At 35.1% G+C, this 23,018-nt stretch overlaps 1 protein-coding gene across 3 annotated transcripts in view; it reads left to right on the top strand.

Moving 5' to 3' along the window:
* LOC114652793 (neurexin-2-like) overlaps positions 1–23,018 on the top strand; it is a 1,491,103-nt gene that overhangs the window by 1,430,308 nt on the left and 37,777 nt on the right. For all 3 annotated transcript variants that reach the window (XM_051920100.1, XM_028803111.2, XM_051920099.1), the window contains one exon: positions 18,956–19,034. In XM_051920100.1, the coding sequence (XP_051776060.1) occupies positions 18,956–19,034 (79 nt within the window). The remainder of the gene's footprint in view (positions 1–18,955; positions 19,035–23,018) is intronic.

Raw genomic sequence — 23,018 nt, 5'->3', positions numbered from 1 at the left:
ACTCAAAACTATGCATATTGCCTTCTTTGGACAACAAAGTAAGTTGAAAATTCACTATAATGCTGAAGATAATAAAGGCACCATTTCAATGGTTGTTGCAGCCATATCAGGATCAAATTAATAGTATAATGATGCATGCCAAAGTGAAAGAAATGAAAAAAGGTGTATTCTGTACTTTGATAGTTGATCATATTTTTCAGTTTCCTTAAATCTGACTACAACATATGATAATCTTTATTGTTGTTTCTTTTTCATTACCTGCTTATATTTCTGATTAACCTAATTATTTATTTTCTGTGTGATCAGAAAAGAAGGAGCGGAGAACGTAGAGGGGGTTGGGGTTTCAGCCGTGAAACCCAATTTCATATTGGAAAAGGAAAAATAAATGGCACACGAGGATGCAAAACAGTCAGGCATTAAGCCAGTCAAATCGATCCTTCCACCTTCTTAGATTGTCTGCTTCCAGTGGCTTGAGAGTTTTTATGGTGCCAACCCAGAAGGGATGGGGCTTCATGGTAGAAAAAGAAGGTGAATCATACTGTATGTCATCTGGCTGACAAGTGTCAGAACTGTGGATGGAAAATGAGATGGCGTTAGTGACAGCACCAAGTCTCTGCTCAGGATGGTACTGTTTACCCTTTTAGTGCCTTGAAGATGTTCACTAGCGACATATGCTTGATGCTTGATAGGCAAATAACACCATGCTCCTATATAATATTTTAATGGTTGCTTTGGCATTACTATTTTAATCCCTTGTGTGTCTTATAGGAAGGGGTTTGAAGCTATAGTTCCATAAGTCTGTTCTTTGTGTCACAACATGAAGAACTTTGCCTTTCATGCAGAGAATTTATCCTAAACAAACAATCAAGACAGCACCAAATAAAAATAGGAAAAACAACTGTGGAAAGTTGGAATAAGATGTTGTAGTCTTTTATGGTAATTATATATTAATCCATAGGTAAGGCCAAAATGTATGGAGTTCCCTGTGTTACACTGATATTTTTTGCTACAAACACAAAGGTTAAGTCGCCGGTTCTATACAGTCATAGAAGGCAAAACACCACCTAACCCATCCTTTAAACTGTGTCATAAATGAAGCCCATTTTAGATGTCTCAATGGCATTCTTAACATAAACTTTGGAGCATTTGAATGTAGCATTTGGATGTCATGGTCTTTCGGTATTTGTCATTATAAAAAATTAGCCAGTAATCGGTAATGTATCAGGAGAATATCCAGTGTCTCAGAAATTCACTTGATAACATGTTAGTCTATTTTTTTTTTTTGAAGCTTTGTTTGTGCAAAAATTCTTAAAGTGGATGCTTACTCCTGTTTGTCAAGACACTTTGCATATGTACAATGTATCTTGACATTCAACTTGAGCAATAAATCGAAGCAATAAAGTACAGACTTTCAGCTGCAGGTGACTCAGATGTTTTCCCGAAAACCTTCTGTGTCATATCACATACAGTTACCATGGATACCTGCACTGAGTTTTTTCTGTAGCTGCTAAAATAAAGCTAGTACAAGTCCAGGGTCATAAATAATATATATTGCATAATATTTTTTACGGTGAGTTTTGAGTCGTTAGGATTGAAAAAAGGTATGTAGGTTCACTTGCCTGCAGTTTGTCCATTTTGAATGTTAACTAACTGTGACAGTGACCTACCAGACCTTCACTAGTATCAAACCAGAAACATTCATTAAGGAAATTCAATACTTTTGGTAGTTTATGGGTGCATTTTCAGTATGTTACCTCAGATTATTCCAGATAACTACTTCAACAGGTTGCAAAAGAAGAAGAATCGTTTGTCCCTTTTTCTGCTAAAATATCTACAAAACAATGACTTATTAAAATGACTCAAAGCCCTATAAATATTGTTCTTTTTGAATTAAATCTAAAATGAGAATAACTTTGTGAAAAGGACTGAGTTGAATGCTGTGGTTTTACATCATGTCTTGTGCTTTTAATTTTCCATACCAAAGGAGTTCCAAAGCAATTCAGAAACAAATATATTCATCATCTATCCATTTCTGGAACACACTTATTCTGTTTCAAGGCCACACAGAGCACAGCAGATACCAACCCAACCCATCAGAGGACAAACTCATATATGCAGCAAAACTCCCTAATAGAGCACCAACTTAGAGCCACCAGTCATCAGAATTTGCCAGTGACACGAGATTGCCACAAGAAAATCCAAATGGACATGGGGAGATTGCGCAACATGTGCCCTGCCTAGAGCTGCGTCCAGCCTTGCTCCTGATGCAGGCCCCATGGCTCAATATTGAATTAAATAGATTTCAAAATGTTATGTCAGGACCACCTAAGTGGGTTTTCCTGCAGTATACTGTACTTGCAAAGATCTGAGTGTGCCTCACAACTCTTAAGATATAAATAAGCAATGGTTGTGTAAGGACTTTCATACAGGAAGGCGTTACACATGTACTTTTGTGTTTTCATTTCCAAATATTTATATTGGTTTCCAAGCATAGAATACTTGCTCAGCAAACTGATAAACAGTTCTTTCAGAATTTTATTGGCATTAATTATATTGTTGATTCCCAGGTCAATTTTGAAGTTTACAGACCCAGTGATTAATTAAACGTTTAATGAAATCAAAATAAAAATAAAACCTTTAATGGACTTCTTTATAATGGTTCGTTTTGTCTAATACAAAATCTATGTTAGTGTAGCAAATATGGCGATGACTAGGATAATCCATATTCAGTTTTAGAAAAATCATCATGCTAGAAATTTCTGCATATGCCTAAAGGCTGTGTTTGTATAAAGGAGATAAGTAAAATAAGGCCATACTTTTATCTGTATTGTTTTAAATCAACCCATTTTAAGATAATACCGTAATACGATAGTAGGTTATAAAGCATATACCGTCTTATTCTGATAATTAGAGATTTCAGCCAGTTAGATAGATAGATAGATAGATAGATAGATAGATAGATAGATAGATAGATAGATAGATAGATAGATAGATAGATAGATAGATAGATAGATAGATAGATAGATAGATAGATAGATAGATAGATAGATAGATAGATAGATAGATAGATAGATACTTTATTAATCCCAATGGGAGTTAGATAGTTTTAGAGTATTGGAGGATCAGCAAATTTAAATTTGAAACTGAGTGCATATGTCTCCAAATGTACTCAATGCATAAACACATTTCATTGTTGTAATTGAAATACTGTGTTTAATGTAATTATAAAAATACCCAGCACTTTTCTCTGCCTTTTCCATACAGTTTGTTTAACACAATTTGTCTATGTACATGGTATATTACATTTCCCCATTATGGAAAACACGGTAGATTAATTATACTTCCAGCAAGCAACACTCTGCCTTGGGCGGCTTATGAAAACAGACAACAAAGCAATGGACGGCTTATTTAGAGAAGCTAAGCACAGAGCTTGGAAACATGCATTGTTCAAAAACCTCAAGAAGCCATCTCTTCTGATGCAGACTGCAGCTTGTTAAGAAGGTGCTCGAATGTCAGTCTCATCCTGACATTCTGTTCATTTTCTGCGTAATGCTGTTTTATTCAAGGAGTTATAACAGTCAGTACAGAGATTAAAAGATTTAGGAAGGGAAAAACTGTACTTGGTAGAAAGTAATAAATTGGAATCCTTATTAAGTAAGTGGAAAAATGTGGGGATGTTATAATATAATTGGCTGTTTGAGTTCAAACAGAAAAACATTTTAAAGCATACATACCGAAATTTGAAATCAGCAGGCCTAGTGACACAATAGCTAACAATGTTGCCTCACAGCGTTACTGTCCTGGGTTTAAACTCCTTGTAGGTAAAGTCAAAGGTAACCGTTTGTGGAGTTAGCATTTCCCCATGTCTGCATGGGTTTTTCTTCAGCCCTAGAAATTTCCGACTTTAGTAGATTGGTGATTCTAAATTGGCCCTATGTTAGTACATTAACATGTTGACCAGAGTTTTTCACCCAGTGCTGCAAAGGATAGTCTCTGGCCTTGGCTCTCACAACCCTAAACTGGGTTAAGTGGGTTTGGAAGTGTTATTTAAATTGTGGAAAGACAGTTGTACAGAAACTACAGATGTTTCTTCCAAGTTTAAGAGTCCTGGATGATTAAGTCAGCCCAGAAATTCTCTGTGTGAAGTTGGCTTTTTCTTCTTGGGTGCATGTGGGTTTACTTCCGATGGTTCAGCAATTTCCTCTCACTTCCCAAAAATGTGTGCTAAAATAGTAAGTATGTCTGATTGAATCTGGCATAAGTGAGTCTGGACATGTACATATGTCTGCTGTGGTCTGGCCTTGTTGTTTCCTATTGATGCTGTGGAACTAGGCTTCAAACCCCCTGGTCCATGTATTTCAATAAACCAATTAGTAATAAGAATGAATGAATAATTTTAGATGATACAATTACAACTTCTTAAAATATATTGTGAAGTAAAGTTAACAACATTTAACCCATTCTTGGTTAATTCCTAACATATTAATTTAGTAAAGTAAGGTGCTCTTTTTTTAAAGGTTCCTGCCCACCACCACCATATTACAGTTGTCAAACCTAATGAGATTCTTACAACCCAACTTTAAGGCACTTTGTAACAGCAGTGGAACCAGAGCTATGGTAAAAATGTACTATTAATTTTAATTCAAAACAAGGAACACTGAGCTGAGCAGATCTTTTAACTACTTTAATGCCAGATATGCACAGTAGTCACTTTTGCCTATTTAAGTTTCATGCTAAATGCAGTTCAGATTTCCTACACAGTATGATCAATCAGAGCACATTCATTTCTTTCTCTTGTTTTTTTTAAATGTGTATTTTTATTACCTAAAATTTGTTTGAATGTTTGTTGCTACTATATTACTTATGTTGGTGTACCTGGCAAAAGGTGTCTAATAAATGTGTAAGACACCAAGGATGTTGATTTTTAACTGTTTTCTTAATTATTACATTACTATGTAGATTTAAGACCAGACAAAGGCATATTTAGACGGCCTGTCATAATAATATAATAGGAATGGCAGGGAGCTGAAAGTAATATATGTATAGTAGAGTAAATGACTGCAAATAAACACAACCATAATGAGCTGCTTCAAATAAAAGCACTAGAAGCTGAAAAAATGGCCAACTTGTTATTACTAACTAGCAGTTTTCAGAGCAGAGAAAAATTGTAGAAATATCATGAATAAAAAGTCTGCATTGCATTCAAATAACAGATGAAATCTAAGCAAAAAATGCCACTATACATTCTAGAGAGCTTCACATTTTCTTTTCACACCAATAATGGCTCAAAATTGCAATGAAACTCCTTTGCCGAGCTCTAAACTGTGATAAGAGCTTGCCAATTCGCAAAGGCTTCTTTTAGGATGAAGAAAAAGAGAGGAGAGTGAATAGTGAGACTGATCATTGCCTCCAGAATCAGGAAGCTTCTCTATCTAAGTGGGTTAATGTTATGCCGATGTGAGATTTGCGCAACCATTGTCAGGGAAAGAATCTGTAGTTTCTTTTTCTTTTTTCCCTGAAAATTCCAGTGGAAGGCGACTTCTTTCCTTTCTTTACCTCCATTATTAGTAGATAATATATTTTTCACACCTCAGTGAACTGATGTATAGAGTATTAAGAGAGTCTTTTTGAAATTCAATTAAGGCACTTTAGAGGTTAGATTAAACAGCTATAAATGTAGTGCTATCTGTACCTTGGGGAGGCAAATTCAGAAATTGTCGATAGTATACTGTATAAGGGAGAATCAAAGAAAATCTACGTGACATACTGTTTAAGTGATAATAGTAATATGGCATATACTGTACATACTAACAATGAGGATCTTCTTCCAAAGAACGATTTCTAATGCACAATTATCAAGTACTTTGATTAATACCAAAATTAGTTTTGAATGTAACGCAGATCACCAGCAACTGTACTTATTCTACTGTATGTCTGCTGTGTGGGGCTCCATACATGGCATGTGTGGCGTGAGAACAAATGTGACCCTCTATTTGGGTGCCTCATATTCACCTGCATCTTTAACCAGGTTGCCACCTCCACAGTTTCTATGGTATCTTAAACAACAAAGCCTGATTTGGAAAACATTCATTCTGTAACAAACTAAAGATTCATGTACAACATCATATAACTAAATGCCACAGTCAACTTTGCATTCTTAGTTGTAATCGATGCCAATAAACAGTTTAAATGTAATTCCTAATTTATTCACAAAGTCCAAGTATTTTTACATTATTTTTGAGGAAAAGAATTTCAGTTTTTAGATCGGCCTGGTGACCTACCATATAGAAATGTGTTAGGGCTTTGTTGAGTTTTTTACTGGCTGTACAACCTGCTGGCATAGCATTGGTTATAAACTAAGGCAAAATGGTGTGATAGTGTTGGACATTTGCAGTAGAACTTTTGCTAAGGTTTGTGGGTGAGGGAAAATATTTATTAATAGTTAAACTGAAGTCTACCGTATTTTTTCCCATCCCACAGCTTTTTTACGCTTAGTATCAACATAATGTATGTCACTAACACCTTCAAGAGCTTAACTGCAGAGGCAAACATTTTAAGAATATTAAAGTTTCATGATAAAGTGACAATACATCACTACTAATAATCTGTTTTCTCAGATTAAACATTTCTACCCAAATTAAACATTCAGATTGAATGTGCATAGCTTTTAATCACTTTTTTAGCCATGTGCACTTTACAGGGCAATAAGCTCACCATACAGAAGCTCAATACTATAATAAATGCTACTAGAAAAAACGGTAATTTTCTACAATTTCCACACTATGTTGCTTGAGCCTTTTACATTCCTATAATGAACAGCAGCATATCCGTACCATGAAGATTACAGAATCTGCAAATATTACAACACAAGAGTAAGCAAGCAAATATCTTGTTTATCATGGCTTTTCATGCGCATCTTTCTATTACATTAGCATGACAACATTTTATTGTTTTTATTTGGAACCGCAGTGGACATTTTGTTTCCCACTCTATGTGCAGACAGGATGGGTACATTGTATTATTTAACTGACATCTCAAAATTATTAAAACAAAATTGCAGTATCCCCATTTTAAAACAGCATATTTTGTTTTTGAACTACCAACTTTAGATGCTTTATTTGTTAAAGCTTTATCCTATATCATTTGCACAAATGTGGTACCTAATATTAAGAAACCATCAAAAATCTATTTGCCAAAATTTTCTTTTCACATTAAAAACATTCAAACTTTTGTGTTAAAATGAATAAATAACCATGAAGAGTTAAGGAAGAGCAAGATACTACTTACAATTACCCTAATTGTTCAGCTCTTCTGCTAATTTTTGTCATGTCAGTCACAATTTAAAGGGTAAGTCTGTCATTTTTCAAGTCAAATTATTTCTTCACAATCATGATATATATTAATTTGCCACATGAAACTGTGTTCTAAAGTTACGCATTTTTTATAAATAAATTTAAAAAATACCTTGCTTGCTCTTGTGCTTTAAAATTGAGGTAAAGGACACTGGGGTCCAACATGAGAAACGAAAACATTAAAACTTAGCAAACATGTTCATTTTTTAAGCTAAGAGTGTTAATGAGGATTAATCTGTACACATATTTCAAAACAGAGAATCCATGTAATTTTAGGAAGGAAAAAAGGCAAAAAGTTTTTTTCTTGAGATTCAACCATTTTAAAAAAAAATCAGTTATGTGCTTCACTTCACTGCTCGTTTTCATCCAGGGCACCCTGTAAGGCCAGAAGTGTTGTTTCATCTCAAAGAGTCGCCTCCAAGCACTTTTATGGACATTACTGATGCCCAGATTTGAGCTGCTGTCTCTACTTTGTAAACACTAATTACTGAAAAGTCACATTTACCTATACTCATAGTTTTATATTATATGAAAGCTTATTCCCACCGCTCAGTCTTTTTTTATATAACTTTGCAAACCTATTGCTCACTGCAGCAACTCTCATCAGGCATGCACATGCTTTGCTTTGCTGCTGTAGCAAGAGAAAGGTTGAATGCATGTATAGTGACAAAAACTAATAGTCATACATACCGTACATTTAGTTTTAATCAAGTTTATTAAGTTTATTAAAGATGCTTTAGCACAGGCAGAGTGGTAGTGCAGAGCTGTCATGCCACAGACAAGTTAGCAAGAAACATATCCTGTGATAAAATGTGTTATTTGCTTTTGTTATCACAAGCATGCCTCAGAAACACGGAAGGCACATTATCTTAAATAAAAACCTTTTGCTGTTTTAAAGTGGACGCATTCAGTAAGTTTAAATGTTTTAATTTCCATGTGGACCCTAGTGTACTTTATCTTCATTACAAAGCATGACAGCAGGCTAGGTATTTTTTAAACTTCATAAAAATACTTCATTATGGAACAATTCCATGAGGTAAATTAATATGTACTATGATTGTGAAGAAATAACTTTGACTTGAAAAGTACCAAACATATCCTTTAATAGCATTCTTTTTTACTGTATATTATTTACTTTGCATGGCGCCATTGTATGTTACTCTTCACACTGTATATTGCTTGTCATATACATTTTCTAACAATGCACAAGCATAAAATATTGCCATGGAGTGAAATGACTAAGAAATAGACAGCATGGAGTTACTAAATGATTAACAACGGAGAAGGAAGCAGAAGAAGAAACAATAGCAGTTATGGGAGCAGACAGATTCTCATAGTATGGTGCCCATGTGAGTGTGCATCCCGTGGGTATTGATCATGGTTCATCTTGCACATTTATGCTTCAAGTCATATGTTATGTCCATGTAAACACCCACCGAAGAATCTTAAAGTGTGTAAGGAATAGGTACAGAACTAGAATCATACAAGTGGTACCGAATTGTGCATATTTTTTTATGACAACTTTATGTTAGTTAGGGCCCGATCTCAGAGATGTATACATTTATTTCTTTCGTCCTTTGCATATCATTAAAATGTTCTCACAGGCTGCAATTGAATGCGTTAACCTGAAGGCATAAAAGGTAGGAGCATTACCTTTTGACTCTATAAGTTGCCTGCTACACAGTACATTAATAACATGTATTTTTAAGTGTAATGAACCCTGGGTCATCGATCCCACCACCATTCCACCATGCCTTTGTTCTGATATTACTATTACCATCATGCTGGAAAAAAAAAAATAGAAAAGTTGCTTTGCAGAAAACTACACTCTTTACACTCATTTGCTTATTGGCCTGATTGGATTCACTCACTTTAATAGTCTGAATAATAGTGAAAATAATTATTTTCTGATATATCAATGTTAAAAAAAGAGCTGACTGTGTGTATATGTAAATATATATACAGTATATATATAAACATGGAGGAACACTCATTATTTCCCCAGCATAAAGTATAAAAAAAACACAAACGTGAGTCCAGTGCAGTCATTAAATGAGTATAGATTAATTAAACGTTTACAGACAGATGGGCTGTGTAATTTGCTGTAGTGGTAAAGCATGTTAAGTTGTATGCAAGCTGTGAATAAACACACAGTATCAGCTCATCTAATGATAGTGAAGTCCAAAATGTTGGGAAACATAACCCAAGTAATTGCATTTGAACCTGTATGGAGCAAAGGGCCTTTCTTATCTTGTCATTTCAGATCACTATCTGACTTCATTCGTGTTCATTCGTATAAATCCTTATATTTCATCCATACATTTTGTGGTCCAATTACACTTGTGCTCTATCCTTCCAAAATACATTTTTTGCTTCCTTCAACTCTGAATTAAAAGAACAAGGTTCAAGAAGTGTATGGATGTATGAATGTTTACTGCTTTTATGAGATATTTAAAATGATATGAAGAGAAGATGGCTGACGTCTTTTAGACTGTGAAACTTCAATTTCAGAGGTCCTAGCTGCCTGAAGCGGTGCATATTCCAGTGATCTTAAAGTTAATTCTGGGAGGCCTGCAGTTGATGCCTGCTTTAGTTGGAATTAATTTCTGAACCCAGTTCCTGCTATTTATTGTTGTTTTTTTCCTGTTTGCTTTCCACCAAGCAAATGGGGCCAAATTATCCACTTAATTGTTTGCCTCCCTGTTATTTTGAGCTATTTGTGATTGCTGCTTTTCTCTTGACCAATTAAAGGGACAAGCATCTAAAACAAATGAACTAAAAGTCATACGTTTTGAATACACATTGTGCTCTAAACATTATGCATGAAATAATAATGTTCAGAAAAAGGTAAAGGCCACATTGCTAGTAATAGATGAAGCTACGGTCCAAGACTGGAGGCATGCTAACAAATTAAGCAAAAAGTTCCATTAACAGCAAGAATTGTCTTTTAATTAAAGAACTGGCTGCAATAAAAATCTGTAGGCACCTTGACTCTCCTGGAAGAGAACTCAGACATTATACAAATCTTCTTTGAGACATTTACATTTGCCATTGGCCCTACCATTGGCAGAGACAATGTTTCTAGATAACATCATTTCATTTAATTTGCATTGGTATTTGTTGCATTTGGTTTTAAAGATAAGGCACATTTTTTCAATTGAAAACCTTTTAATTGGAGCTTCAATTGAGCAAATTAAAAAACACAAAGTGACTAATCTCAGTTAATCACGGTAATGCCTATGAATAACTTGTAATTTTTTTTTTTCTGTTCGTTAGTCCTGATAAAAAAAACCTCATGTGAAGTACTGCGGTCGAAGAACTGCATTACTAAGCTTCTGATTACTGATTAAGGTATGATTTCTTTTTTAATAGGCAAGAATTTCTAAAGTCCTTGTACAAGTCCCAACTTCAGTGCCTACCAAGACCCTGTCTGCTGAATTATTGTCACCACTCTCTTAGCAGTTTTCCCTCTTCTGCTCATCTTTCTTTCCAAACACCACTTATATAGGATAGCTCACTGACCTGGACACAGCTGCGTCCTTAATTAGTCCTAATTCCCCACATGACTCCACCACAGTGAAGTTAAGCGATCGCCCTGAACATTTAGTGCAGACTCCCAGTGGCACAATATCACTGTCAAGTCGAGTAACTCTTGCGTCATCCATGTCTTATATATAATGTTTACTTGTTCTGTTCTGCAACAGAAAGCTTTTCCTCTGTGTTTAGCTTATTCTGTCAGACTATTCTAATTTGCTTTTAAAATTGTCAGGGTAGTTTCACAGCAGCTCAGAGATCTGGGTTACTCTACTTGCACTGCTGAGTACTAAATGAACATGACATGGCTAACAACTTGTTGCATCTTTGCTTGAATTAAATTTTTTTAATTTCATCACTGTGGTCCAGTTCTTCCCTAGTTATTATCATGCTGTGTCATAATACAGTCTTAAACTCTGTAATTACCAATTCACCAAAACAACACAGCAAAATTTCCATTATTAAATTAACAGTTGTGTAGATAGAAAGCAAACTTTTAAGTTGATCTAGCATTGACAAATATTGTTTGAAGGAAAAGAAACTTATAATAGCATAGTTTTCACCCTACCAGGTCATTCAACTTCTTTGATTTTGTGGTATCACTTTGCTATTGTTAGCATATTTCTTTCTTTTGGTAAAATAACTATTTCATATTGTCCTTTTATTGGTTGCCACTGTCATACTTTGCTTGACATCCAAAACATAGTGCATTTCCTTGACAAGCTAGTCCAGCTCAGGGTTATGGAATATACATTGAAAATCTAAATTTCAAAAGTAAGCACTGTACACAATGCTGGAATAAATAATAAACAGTGCAGTAAATCCAGAAATAACAAAGTACACCAAAGGACAACAACTTTTATGAAGAAAACAGAAGCCAAATTCTCTACCATAATCTGGTATAATGGCATTTTTTTATAGTCCGGTGATGTTTTGTTTTACCTTATGAACTGATGATGAAATGAATAATTTCCAAAAACCCTTACAGATCAAGAAAAAAAGAATGGCAAAAGAAATACCTGAAATATTGAGTGTTGCAATAACAAAACAAAAGCAAAACATAAACTAAAGAATACCGAATAATGGATAGAAGCCACACTTATTTTATTAATTATTAAAAGTACACATCAGATTTCAAGCATACAGTGTTCATTAAAATGATACATATAACATCAAAGTATATTTTCTCTTACATACCACTTTAACGATATTAACTTAATTTTCTTAGCTTGAAAAATTAATTGTCATATGTGAAGTTGTCTTTCTGTAGTGCTTTTCATGGTTAATAAAATAAAACACTGTGGCTCCATGGCAAATCACTATGAATGAATAATTAAGAACTCTTTAAATAAATAAACATTAAATAATGTGATACTAACAACGGGACCATATAGAAGTTCCATTGCAAAAAACGGTCTGACCATTTTGTGGCAACTGATTTTTTTTACAGTCTAGCAGCTACCACTGCTACGATAAATTTGTTTCCAAACAGTTAAGTGAGTTTGCCTGAAATTCAATGATGTGTGGAGAAAAAAAACTACTGTGTACTATTGGTGGTGATGTTGAGCAACTGCATTTCTTTCCTTGTGTGTGTCTGTGTGTATGTGTGCGTTTGTGCGAGTGAGCCACCTAGCTGTTTTGTTACTTGCAGAAACATGTCAAAGTTTCTAAATTCAGTACTAGGAGAAGGATCTGTGGACCTTAGGTGGCCTTATACTTTAACCATAATTAAAATCTGGAAATTCCAGTCTGTGTAGAAAATAATACTGTATCACAGAGAATTATGTTAACCTGATTCCAAAGCTTAGTTTTGACATAACTTACTTGATACTTATCTTTTGTTCATGCAAAACCTTTTATTAAACTTTATTTGAGATATCTCAAACATATCTTAAACATATAGCAAAACAGCAGAAAAGTGCAGAGCTCTTCAATGTGTAATGCAGAAGAGAAGCCAAATGAAAACATTCATTCATTTATTCATTCATATTCTAAACTCATTTTTACCAGTATAGGTTTGTAGGATGCATTAGAAGCTGTTATGTTTTTTCTTTTTAGCATAAGCTATTGTTCAATTGACTTTAATTGTTTCTCCAACACTTTAAAAAAACACATCACCACACAATTCAATTTAGAAGGCAGACTGTGCATGCGCAGAAACGGATTATTCTGTGCTGCTGCAGTAGTACCAGTTCATTGATGTGGTGCTAATTTTATCCTTTGCTTCCAATGTATAGTCAAGCTTTTTTGTAAGTTTTACCATTGAATGAAGAAGTAACTTTAAATCACCTTTATATCATTACCAAATACCACTATTGTTGTTGCCCTGTAATACACAGTTCAGCTGCAGTCTCCTTCACATCCTTAACCCCCAACACAAATCCTCTCACCTTCTATCCTCCCCTACTGTAGATACTTTTCAAGCTCACATAAGTGGGAAATTTCTAAAATTTAACAAAATACAAAAAACAAGCAATGAGAGACCATAAAACAACCAGACACTGCCACACATCCCAAGCCAAGATTTACTCTTGAATATGCGTATGCTTCAAGCTCTTTCTACATTTTCCATTCCCTTTTATTTGAGGACTGGAGGAACACATACGCAGTGTCAACAGTTTCTCATCTTGGCCAACCATGACAGTCACGATTTTTAATCTCCCAGTACAAACTCAGAATTCATTATCAACTTGATCATTATGTTGGTGGACTTCACCCATTTCCAATTCCTTTTTATTTTAGGACTGTGGGTCCACTTCATTAAGATTAACCACAAAGTAAGTTTCAGACATTTTCTGTTAATTTTTGACTGAAGTATAAAAAGTGGTGCAGAATAATTTGGACAACCCTCACATTCAAAAGTGTCCCCTAAAATCACAGCAAAAGATCACAAAACAACACATTACATCATCCAAACTGTGGTGCAAAGCTCCAGAAGCCTGCAGTATATTTTGCACATGCAAATTTCTAACACACACACAATACTTCCAAATAAAAAAGTACTTTAAACAGAAACCATAATTATTTAAGCTATATCAAAAGGTAGTACCTTCTAATTATTGGACCAATTACAGCCATTACATAAACTAATTTGTTCAGTAATATTTTAGCTACGATTTCACAAAAAAGAATGAGCAGATGGCCCCATAAAAATCTTCATGTTACTGCCTTTCTAATTCTCTGAGTCAAAACAGAAATTAGCTTCATTTCATAATTAAGCAAGCTGGATTGGCTGGTGGTGCCAGAAATACTACAGATTGTGTCCTTCATGAAGTCAAGTGGTTCAGAGCAATGTACAAAATATGGCCAAGTAGAATACAATTCGGTTTTTCTGTCATTTAACCTCTTGAAGCTAGAAAAATCTAAGAGAAAACCAGAACATGTCTAGAGAAATCTAGACGTAAGGAAAACAATTTGAATCCCCCACATTGACCAACATTTGAATGTATTCTCAAGGAAATGTGAAGCAGTAGTGCTATCCAATGCTCACCCATCTCCAGTTCAGACTTATTTTATTAAAGGATTAAATAGAAAACTCTTAATTCAGCACATGGAGAAGGATCTGTGGACCTTAGGTGGCCTTATACTTTAACCTTAATTAAAATCTGGACATTCCAGTCTGTGTAGAAAATAATACTGTATCACAGAGAAATATGTTAACCTGATTCCAAAGCTTAGTTTTGACATAACTTACTTCATACTTATCTTTTGTTCATGCAAAACCTTTTATTAAACTTTATTTGAGATATCTCATAAGCAAGTTTATTTTAGAAAGTTCATTCTTCAATTAGTATCTGAGTGTTTGAAGGGGCAGGTGCTTCTGTGCCCAAAATTAGTGGCCATTTGACCAAGGACATATAAAATAGCATATTGTACATTGGCCTAAGGTAATATGGATTCATGTGCTCTGTCACAAAGGCGCTATATATGCGCCCGACCCAACACAGATTCACACGGAGGCACGTGGAAAATAAATAAACTTTTTATTTTCTTCAGCTGGAGGGCACGTCTTCCCTGTGTCCCCCAACCACAACACAGTCCCAAAAGACAAACACACCACAAGCAAATCACTCTTCTCTATGGCACCACCACTCCTCCCAGACAACCTCGTCCTCCTCCACCCAACTCTGGCTCCTGAGTGGTGGTTGCTGGCTCCTTTTATAGCTCCAGGTGCTTGATTGCCGACATCCGGCTACATTTCCGGGTGTAGCAAATATGCTGCCCAAACGGGCTCAGGAGTCCCAGCTGCAGCAACCCCTGGCGGCGCCTGCGGAACCCAATAGGGCTGCACAAAACTCCAACCCCATGAAGCCCTGGAGGAGTCTGAGGCACTGCTGCAACCCAGGAGGCCGCCATCTAGCGTCCAGGGGGAGATACTGGGTTTCCCATCCTTGCTCCCCCGGAAGATATGCTGCATGGGGCCCGGCAGCCTGCCACAGTCCTAAATTAACTATGGCAATGGATAAAGATCAACAATTTATCTCTCTATTCATAGACAGAACGCTACCTCAGAGACAGTCCACCGCTATTCCACTAAAGAACACACTCAAGAACACAAAGTCCCACTCTTATAGGGGCAATTTACAGTAGCAAGTCAGCCTATCTCAACATTGTTACATTATTAGAGGCAACCACAGCATACGATACAGCACTATTTACATGTTTGTTAAGTATATTCCTTGAAGGAATCTAATGTCAACTAATAGAAATATTTTCAGGTCATTTATTATGTGTCTTGATATGGTTGCTCTAACACCAAAGGCCAAAGAGCTTCACAAATTGCAGATCCATTACAAAGGAATTACACTCACAGTGCCCTAAATAAGCATTTCTGTCCCATAAAACAATGGGGGGGAAATTTTAAATTAGTTTCATAAAAGAATGTGTGGAATGATTTTTTTTCCCTCTCTATCTATATTTAATTATTTTTTAATGTTTATTACCATCAAACACCCCTCTTTTTAATGATACCATTCATTTTACTAACAAGCTGTAGCTCTTATCTATCTTAGTTTCATAGAATATATTTTTTTACTTTGAATTACTTGTTGTTTTTATTAGAAAATATCTTCTCAGCATACATTGACCAGAAAATTATCCAGAGCAATTTCTGCTGTTATTTGAAGTTCACATTACCACATATTGCTGTGCTGTTTCAGTTTCAGTTCCTGTTTATTATAAGCTTACACCTCAAAGGGCAAGGTACACTATATCACTGACAGAATGGAATACAGTGTGGTGATTGGATTGGTACTGGGTTCTTTGTGGATGTAGACGATACCGCAGATATAGCAGAGTCCTAGTTCTCAAGTAATGCATCATTTTTGTACATGCTAGGAAGGGTAAGCAGGGGTCGAGTGCCTCTGCAGCTTTCTAAAAGATTGTTTCTTTTGGGAAATGCAGAAAGTGTTTGATCAATGACATAAATCATTAGCTAGAATACAACTTGGTACTGAGGTGTGTAGCTTTTGAATGACACATAAAAGACATGCCTTGCATTTTTTTCTTTACCCAAACAGAATTAATCTATTTAGACAAACAGAAAATATGCATAGTATATTCTAATGAGCTGTGACACTCAGCATGCATAAACAATGCCAAAAGTGCAGAAATATTTATCCATATTCAAACGGAAATGCACAGATCTTTTAAGTAAATTCTGTTCCTTTGGAAGGCTACTAATGTATACAGATGGTAGGCTATTAAGTATTAATTGAATTTATTTGTGGCCAGGAAATCTGTGAATGGAAATCCTTCTGCTTCAAGGTAAATTTTTGTCTAGCAATCCATTCCTTGAGTCATTCTTCCATTTTCTGACCCCAGTTTTTCTATTACATGGTTCAAAGGGAACCAGAGCCTATAACAGATGAGCTTTATGTTCAAGTCAAAAACCTGCCTTGGACAGGATAGCTATAACAGAACACTGACACTGTTATTGATAACATTGGTGGTCACCAAGTCACCAAGATTGGAAATAGTGGCAGGGAAACTCAAAAGAAAAGACTTTGTTAGTTTGGACAATGAAGCTAATCTGGGAAAATAGAATTAACATAAATTTGCTTTACTTGAACCTTTAAGGCCTTATCTAATTCACCTCATCTTAATGGTCAAACACGAGTACTTCTCTAAATAACTAGCTCCTACTGAGCACAAAATTAGTACTGTGATAAATAAACCAAACTAACCATAAAGAATGAACACAAAAGGACAAAATATGGCATAAAAACACAGACACAAGGAACAAAATTTACTAAAGAAAACAAGAAATGCTAGATGTACAGTAAAACAGATAATCTGATTCAAAACCTCAGGTCTCCCTTTGAAGTGTTATGCCCTTTTAGTTCAAGCAACATGGGTCCAATTACTATATCCTGACACTGTCTGGTGCAAGTTCTCTTTATGTTAATTTTCTGAGCAGTGCTCTTCCAGTTTCAACTTCTTTATGTACCTGCTCAAAGTTTCACGTGAGAAGCTCTTTCATCGAATGTCACAGGCTGTGCAGTCTTTTACGTTGGATCACTCTTTAATCGAATGCACTTATATTGCTCTGCACCATGCTGCTCCTTGCAACTTCATGTGAGGACCCGATCAAATGTCACTGAATCACACACCATAAACTTTCACAGGAAATTGCTAATGGTACTGAAGCACGATGAGCCACGCCACACCACCGCTAGCAGTTCCATATGGAGAATCCCCCCTGCCCAAGTGGAATGTCAGTGTACCAAGCCACTTGTGTAGAGTATCGGTGTTTTGAGTGCTTGAGGAAAAAAAGCCTTTTCATCTAGTGTTTTATTCAAAAAATAACCCACCTTCTCCCCCAAACGGGAGGGATCGATAGCATGGTGTGATATTTTTTGTTCTGATTCTATTTAGAATTAAAATTGGTGGAGGATGGGGATTTTACAGTGAGTAGGTTTTTCATGTGCTCGTGACATAGTAACAGCCACCTGCAACTCAAAAGTGACTAAGAAACACTGGTTTATGTATATGTATGATGTGTGTGACTAACTCTTGGGGGGCCCTGTCCTGGGCTGTTGCCTGCCTTGTGCCCAAGGCTGTCAGCAAAGACCTCGTCCTCACCCCGTTAACCCAGCACTGGAAGAAGCTGGTATGAAAATATATGTATGTACTTAGTTCATTCCATGTATGAAATGCAGGAAAAAGCAACAACAACAAAAAGCAAATAAAAGAAAACACACTAAACTTCAGTAGAACAACAGCAACAGAAGGTAGGAGAAGACGTGTGAATTGCAGCACAAGAACTCCAATCTGTTGTACAAAATGTAAAGTTTCTCTGTGTCTAGTAGTCAGAAATTTGGCATGAAAACCAGTTTTGAAAGTAATGGTTTGGATGAGTACATAGTTATTTGTACATAGTTACACATTGTTTAGTTGTTGCTTCAGAGTGATTTACTGTGTATGTGTTTGTGTGTATATATTTATTTCCTAAAAAGTATATAACTGCAACTGCAATACTTGTTTTGAGAGACTGTTTAAGTACAAGAGACTAAATGTTTCCAAATGGGGCAACACCTTGTGCCAAACAGTATAACTTTGTAAAGCTACGGAATGTGACATCAAAACTTGGTGCAGTGACAGCAGACAGATTGGGGCACCAAAGAAAATTGATTCCAGGGTTGAGCATCATAAATTCTCTTGGTTGTTTACTGAAAAACCCAGGGTTTTTGTGGGTAGTATGTAGTTGATTTAAGTGTTAAACAAAGATTTTTAGTTTTTAGTCATATAAACACTTTCTTTTAAAAATTTGGAGTGTTGTAATTACTACTGTTCAGTCATTACAGCTCCTTTATTACATAAGCAGAATAATAGGCATTTTTTGAGGGAGGGGCTTTGTAATTTAGGTGCAATAATGGCAAAATCCCCTTAGAGCATAAGGGGTTATGAAAAAATATGTACACTGCTAATTACTTTTCCAAACCTTACTGATCAATTACTAGATTAATGGAGTGTCAACAGCAAGTGTTTAATTTCCCTGTAATTGAGAATAGACCATTCTTTTGCCATTCCTGTACTATAAAATTATGTCTTGCATTTCTCTCTTTCAGAATACAGATGATGTATTTGTAGCATCTGCTGAATGTCCTAGCGATGATGAAGACTTAGAGGAGTGTGAGCCGGGAACTGGTGAGTTTATTTCCTTGTTTCTGATTCTGTTTAACAACCAGATTTTCCAGTCAGTCTTAATGTCCCAACCTGCTTCCATTTTAATATGCCCAGGGTAATCCCAATCTGCACTGCCATCTTATTTCTCACTTTATATTCTTTCTGTAGAATAACAATAATCTAAATTTTCTAATATTCTGAAATTCTGCAAATATATGTCTGTTGTTACAAGATGGATAAAGGAATTCCAAATATCAAATATTCCTAGGAAGAAAAAAGCATAAAAAATTATGTTATACCAGTGACTTAATTTTACTTTTGTCATTACATATAGAAATAAATGCAGACCTTAAGATGTACAGTTGTTTGTGCAGTTAAGTTATTCTATCAAGCTGTATATATTATGCGGCCTTTCCCCCCTTCTTTGATTATATTACTACATATTGTAGTATTTGCTTTCAGTACAGTTGATAGTGGCTGAGTCCTATACAAGGAAATTTTGGTAACACTTTAGTTTATACATAATAAGAAGCCATTATCATTTCATGTTATAAAACATTTTTTTTAATTGTATAAAACAGTAAAAATGACAGCAACATATTTCAAGATTATTATTTTTGTTGATAATATTTTGATAATATTATTGTTATTAGCATAGTTAATAAAGTGTTTATAAAATATTAAAAACTATTTACTTTATCGATACTTAAATTAAAGCATGACCAAAATTACCAACCAATGGGTCTTATTCCTATTTAAGCAAATACCAGGCTGATTTTGAGGATTTCACATGATGTCTAACTTAATCAAGTAGTTAAATGATCCTAAGCATTGCATAACAAAATTGATGGCATCTTCATAGTGGTATTTTTACTGAACAGTACAATTAATCCAGACCCCCCCTGTCGGGGCAAATTTGGAACAGCATCAGAAAGGAAAATAACTCTATTTAGTTTTCTTTGTGAACGTTTAGTTCATTTCTAAAACACACAAATCAGACTGATTTCTTGAGAAGAGAGACAGAGATTGTATCACATTTTCATATTACAGCTCTTCTCAGATAAACAGTGGCTTTCCTTACAGTATACATAATGCATAATTAAAACGATATGGTGACACACATTTAGTTTAGTAAAATTCATTGTGATCTCTGGTCTAGTTAGTTTTCTTGAGGCCCTTGCACTCTGTCAGAATAATTACATTTTCCCATCTTATTTTAAAGCATTTGTGTTCCTCAGTCTTCATATTGTTATCTCATTTTACATCAGTTTTGCTCCAGGTTAGATCATTTAAAAAGCAATGAAGTTTTAAAATACCTTAGGTTCCACTGCTTTTCTTCTTCTTTATTACTGTATACCCTGATACTGTAATCTAAGAAAGTCCTGCCTGTTTTTTAATGGCATTATTTAATCTCACATTATAACCACCCACTTTTATGAACCCAGATTTTCCATTATAGTATTGTAGTTCAGTATAATGTATCTTGGCAACATTGGTCACAAAGCAGGACTGTGGAAAAGACATTAGTCTACTAAATCACAGCAAGTCAGTTTAGAGCTTCCAATTTACTCGTGGTTTGTGGATGAAAGAAGAAATAGGAGTATGTAGACACAAGGACAACACACTGTCCAGGACAATGAGCAAACTCAAAAGGACAATGAGCAAACTCAACACACTGTCACACCTAAATCTTGAAGCAGTGAGATAACACCGTCTCCCTGCTTTACAATTTAATGGAAAAACTGAAGTTCTTTCATGTTTTATGTAGTTGAAAAAACAGAGGATTATTCTGAATTTACACATTTCACCAAAGAAATTTGAAATCTTACAAGTGCTTCCTTCTCATCTTTCACATTTAGATTTCAGGTGACACTTACAATAAATGGAGAAAATAATTTCTGATATGAATTTTCTCCTTTCAGACTTTCAGCCTTCACTGCATGTTAAACATACATTCACGTGTATGAGTGGGCCCAGCCTTGACTGCGAACAAGCCTGAGCACACCTTGATCATCACAATGAGCATTATGACTGATCATTTCTGGACCAGTGTTCATAGTGGATGTAACTCTTGACAATGAGCTTGATAATTTCTACCTAGAGGTTTACACCAAGGGTTACCAAGAATGGTTTGCTAGTCATTTATGTTAAATTGTTTGAATATACTCATGGGATGATTAGATTTATGTTAAATATTCCTACATAATATTTGTCAACTCTAACAGACTTGCGCCAGTAAGAAACAAAGCCATATGTTCCTATCTTGAAGAAAAGGTGGAATGACTGGTGTTGAAAGTCCATTAATTTGTGGAACCTAACGAAAAAAGCACTTCTGTAAACAGCATTTTCTCTGTATACATTTGTTAACAGCTTGTTGATGTTTCTTGCTGTAAGACAGTTAGTAAGAGCCTGTTGTTTAAAGTATATGCCTCTAAATGACACAATTTCGAGGGCCAACTTTACAGCACATTTGCTTGGAAATTCATTGTCATACTGTGCTGTAGTAGCAAGTGAGACGTTTAAAATTAATCACAGAATAAGTTATAGACATTTCCTGCGATTTAATGTAGTACAGAAAATGTTAAATGTTTTGGGCAGACCTTGCACATTAATTATAATATAATATGCAGTATGATGCAACAACAAGTAGAGCTTTTTCTGCATGCTGCATATTATAAGCAGTGGGAGATGAGTAATCTCTTCTTCCTTCTTTTTAGCATAATCAATCTGAAGTAGTACTTTATTTAATCTAATTATATAGGAATATTTTGTTATCTTTCTTGCTGATCACTTTATAAAATTCCGTGAACCTTTTATTATTAAACATAAACAATCTTATATAGATGAATAATGAAAAGTGTGTAATAGTTAATGAAAAGAGTGAGGTGATTGAAACAAAAACTTTTAAAGCTGAACATGAAGAAGTATTATTGAAGTAGGAGTAAATTTTTGCACTTGTAGTGGTCTTTGAATTAGTATATGAATAGTCCTCACAAAATAAACACTTTCTTATCTTTCAAAACATATACAGTATGAGGAAACCATGCTTTTGGTCCTGTTGTATCATTTTTCAATATTCTGCAAGCTCGGCCTGACTCATTTACAATAGAACTCAGTGCTCCATGAAATCATGCTATGAACAGAATGGCAAAGTCTCTGTGCAGCACTTTCAAAGGATAAATCATTCAGCAGCGTAAACTGTATGCATGTTCAGAATGCATACCGTAAGTGGCATTTTTTTAATTAATTTTCCATAGTTTCTTAGTTTTTTTTTTTTTTTGTTTTTGTTTTTTTAAGCTTTTTTGAGTCAGGAAACACTTGAATCCTCTTGTTGTTGCTACATGGAAGATCTGACAGGTTATATGATGTGTGGTTTTAAGGTGCCTGCTAAACTTGAGTAAACATGTCAGATGTACACAGATAACACTGATATCAACATATAGGCTAAAACATTAATCCACATTGCCTTTTCGCTACATTTGCATTGCTTAAGACAAAGAGTGGATGGAAAAGAATAAACCATGATAAAAACATCTGAATTTCATTGTTTGACAGTTTTTGCTAACAGGTATCAGCTGTAATTAAACAATCGAGCTTGCAGCAAAGTACTGGTAATGTTTCCATAGAGATATTCCCACTGAAACTCTCCACAAATGTTAGAGGAAACAGATTCGTAGGCCATTCATGCAAGCAATTGACAAAAAAGAACAATCTTTATCTACAGCAAGTCTCTGTTTAATATAGCACCTTTCAAAATGACAGTTTCTTTGTTTTGCTTATTAAACCTTCACCAATGTGACTGTCATTTTATAGTCCTATTAATATTGTCTCCTATCAGAGGAGGAAACTGAGAAGGTATACAGTATGTTATTTTAGTGCATGCATTACAGTTTCTTACCAAATTATTTACTGTGTTTTCTAGATTTGTTTGACTTTTACCTTGTACAATTTTAAACACCTTTAATGACATCTCAGCAGCTCAGTCTAGAAATGCTGTCAGATTAC

Source organism: Erpetoichthys calabaricus, chromosome 1 (assembly GCF_900747795.2).
Source record: "Erpetoichthys calabaricus chromosome 1, fErpCal1.3, whole genome shotgun sequence".
Classification (NCBI taxonomy): Eukaryota; Metazoa; Chordata; class Cladistia; order Polypteriformes; family Polypteridae; genus Erpetoichthys; species Erpetoichthys calabaricus.
Note: the sequence above shows the minus strand (reverse complement) of the source record. Positions and strands in the feature narration are given on the sequence as shown.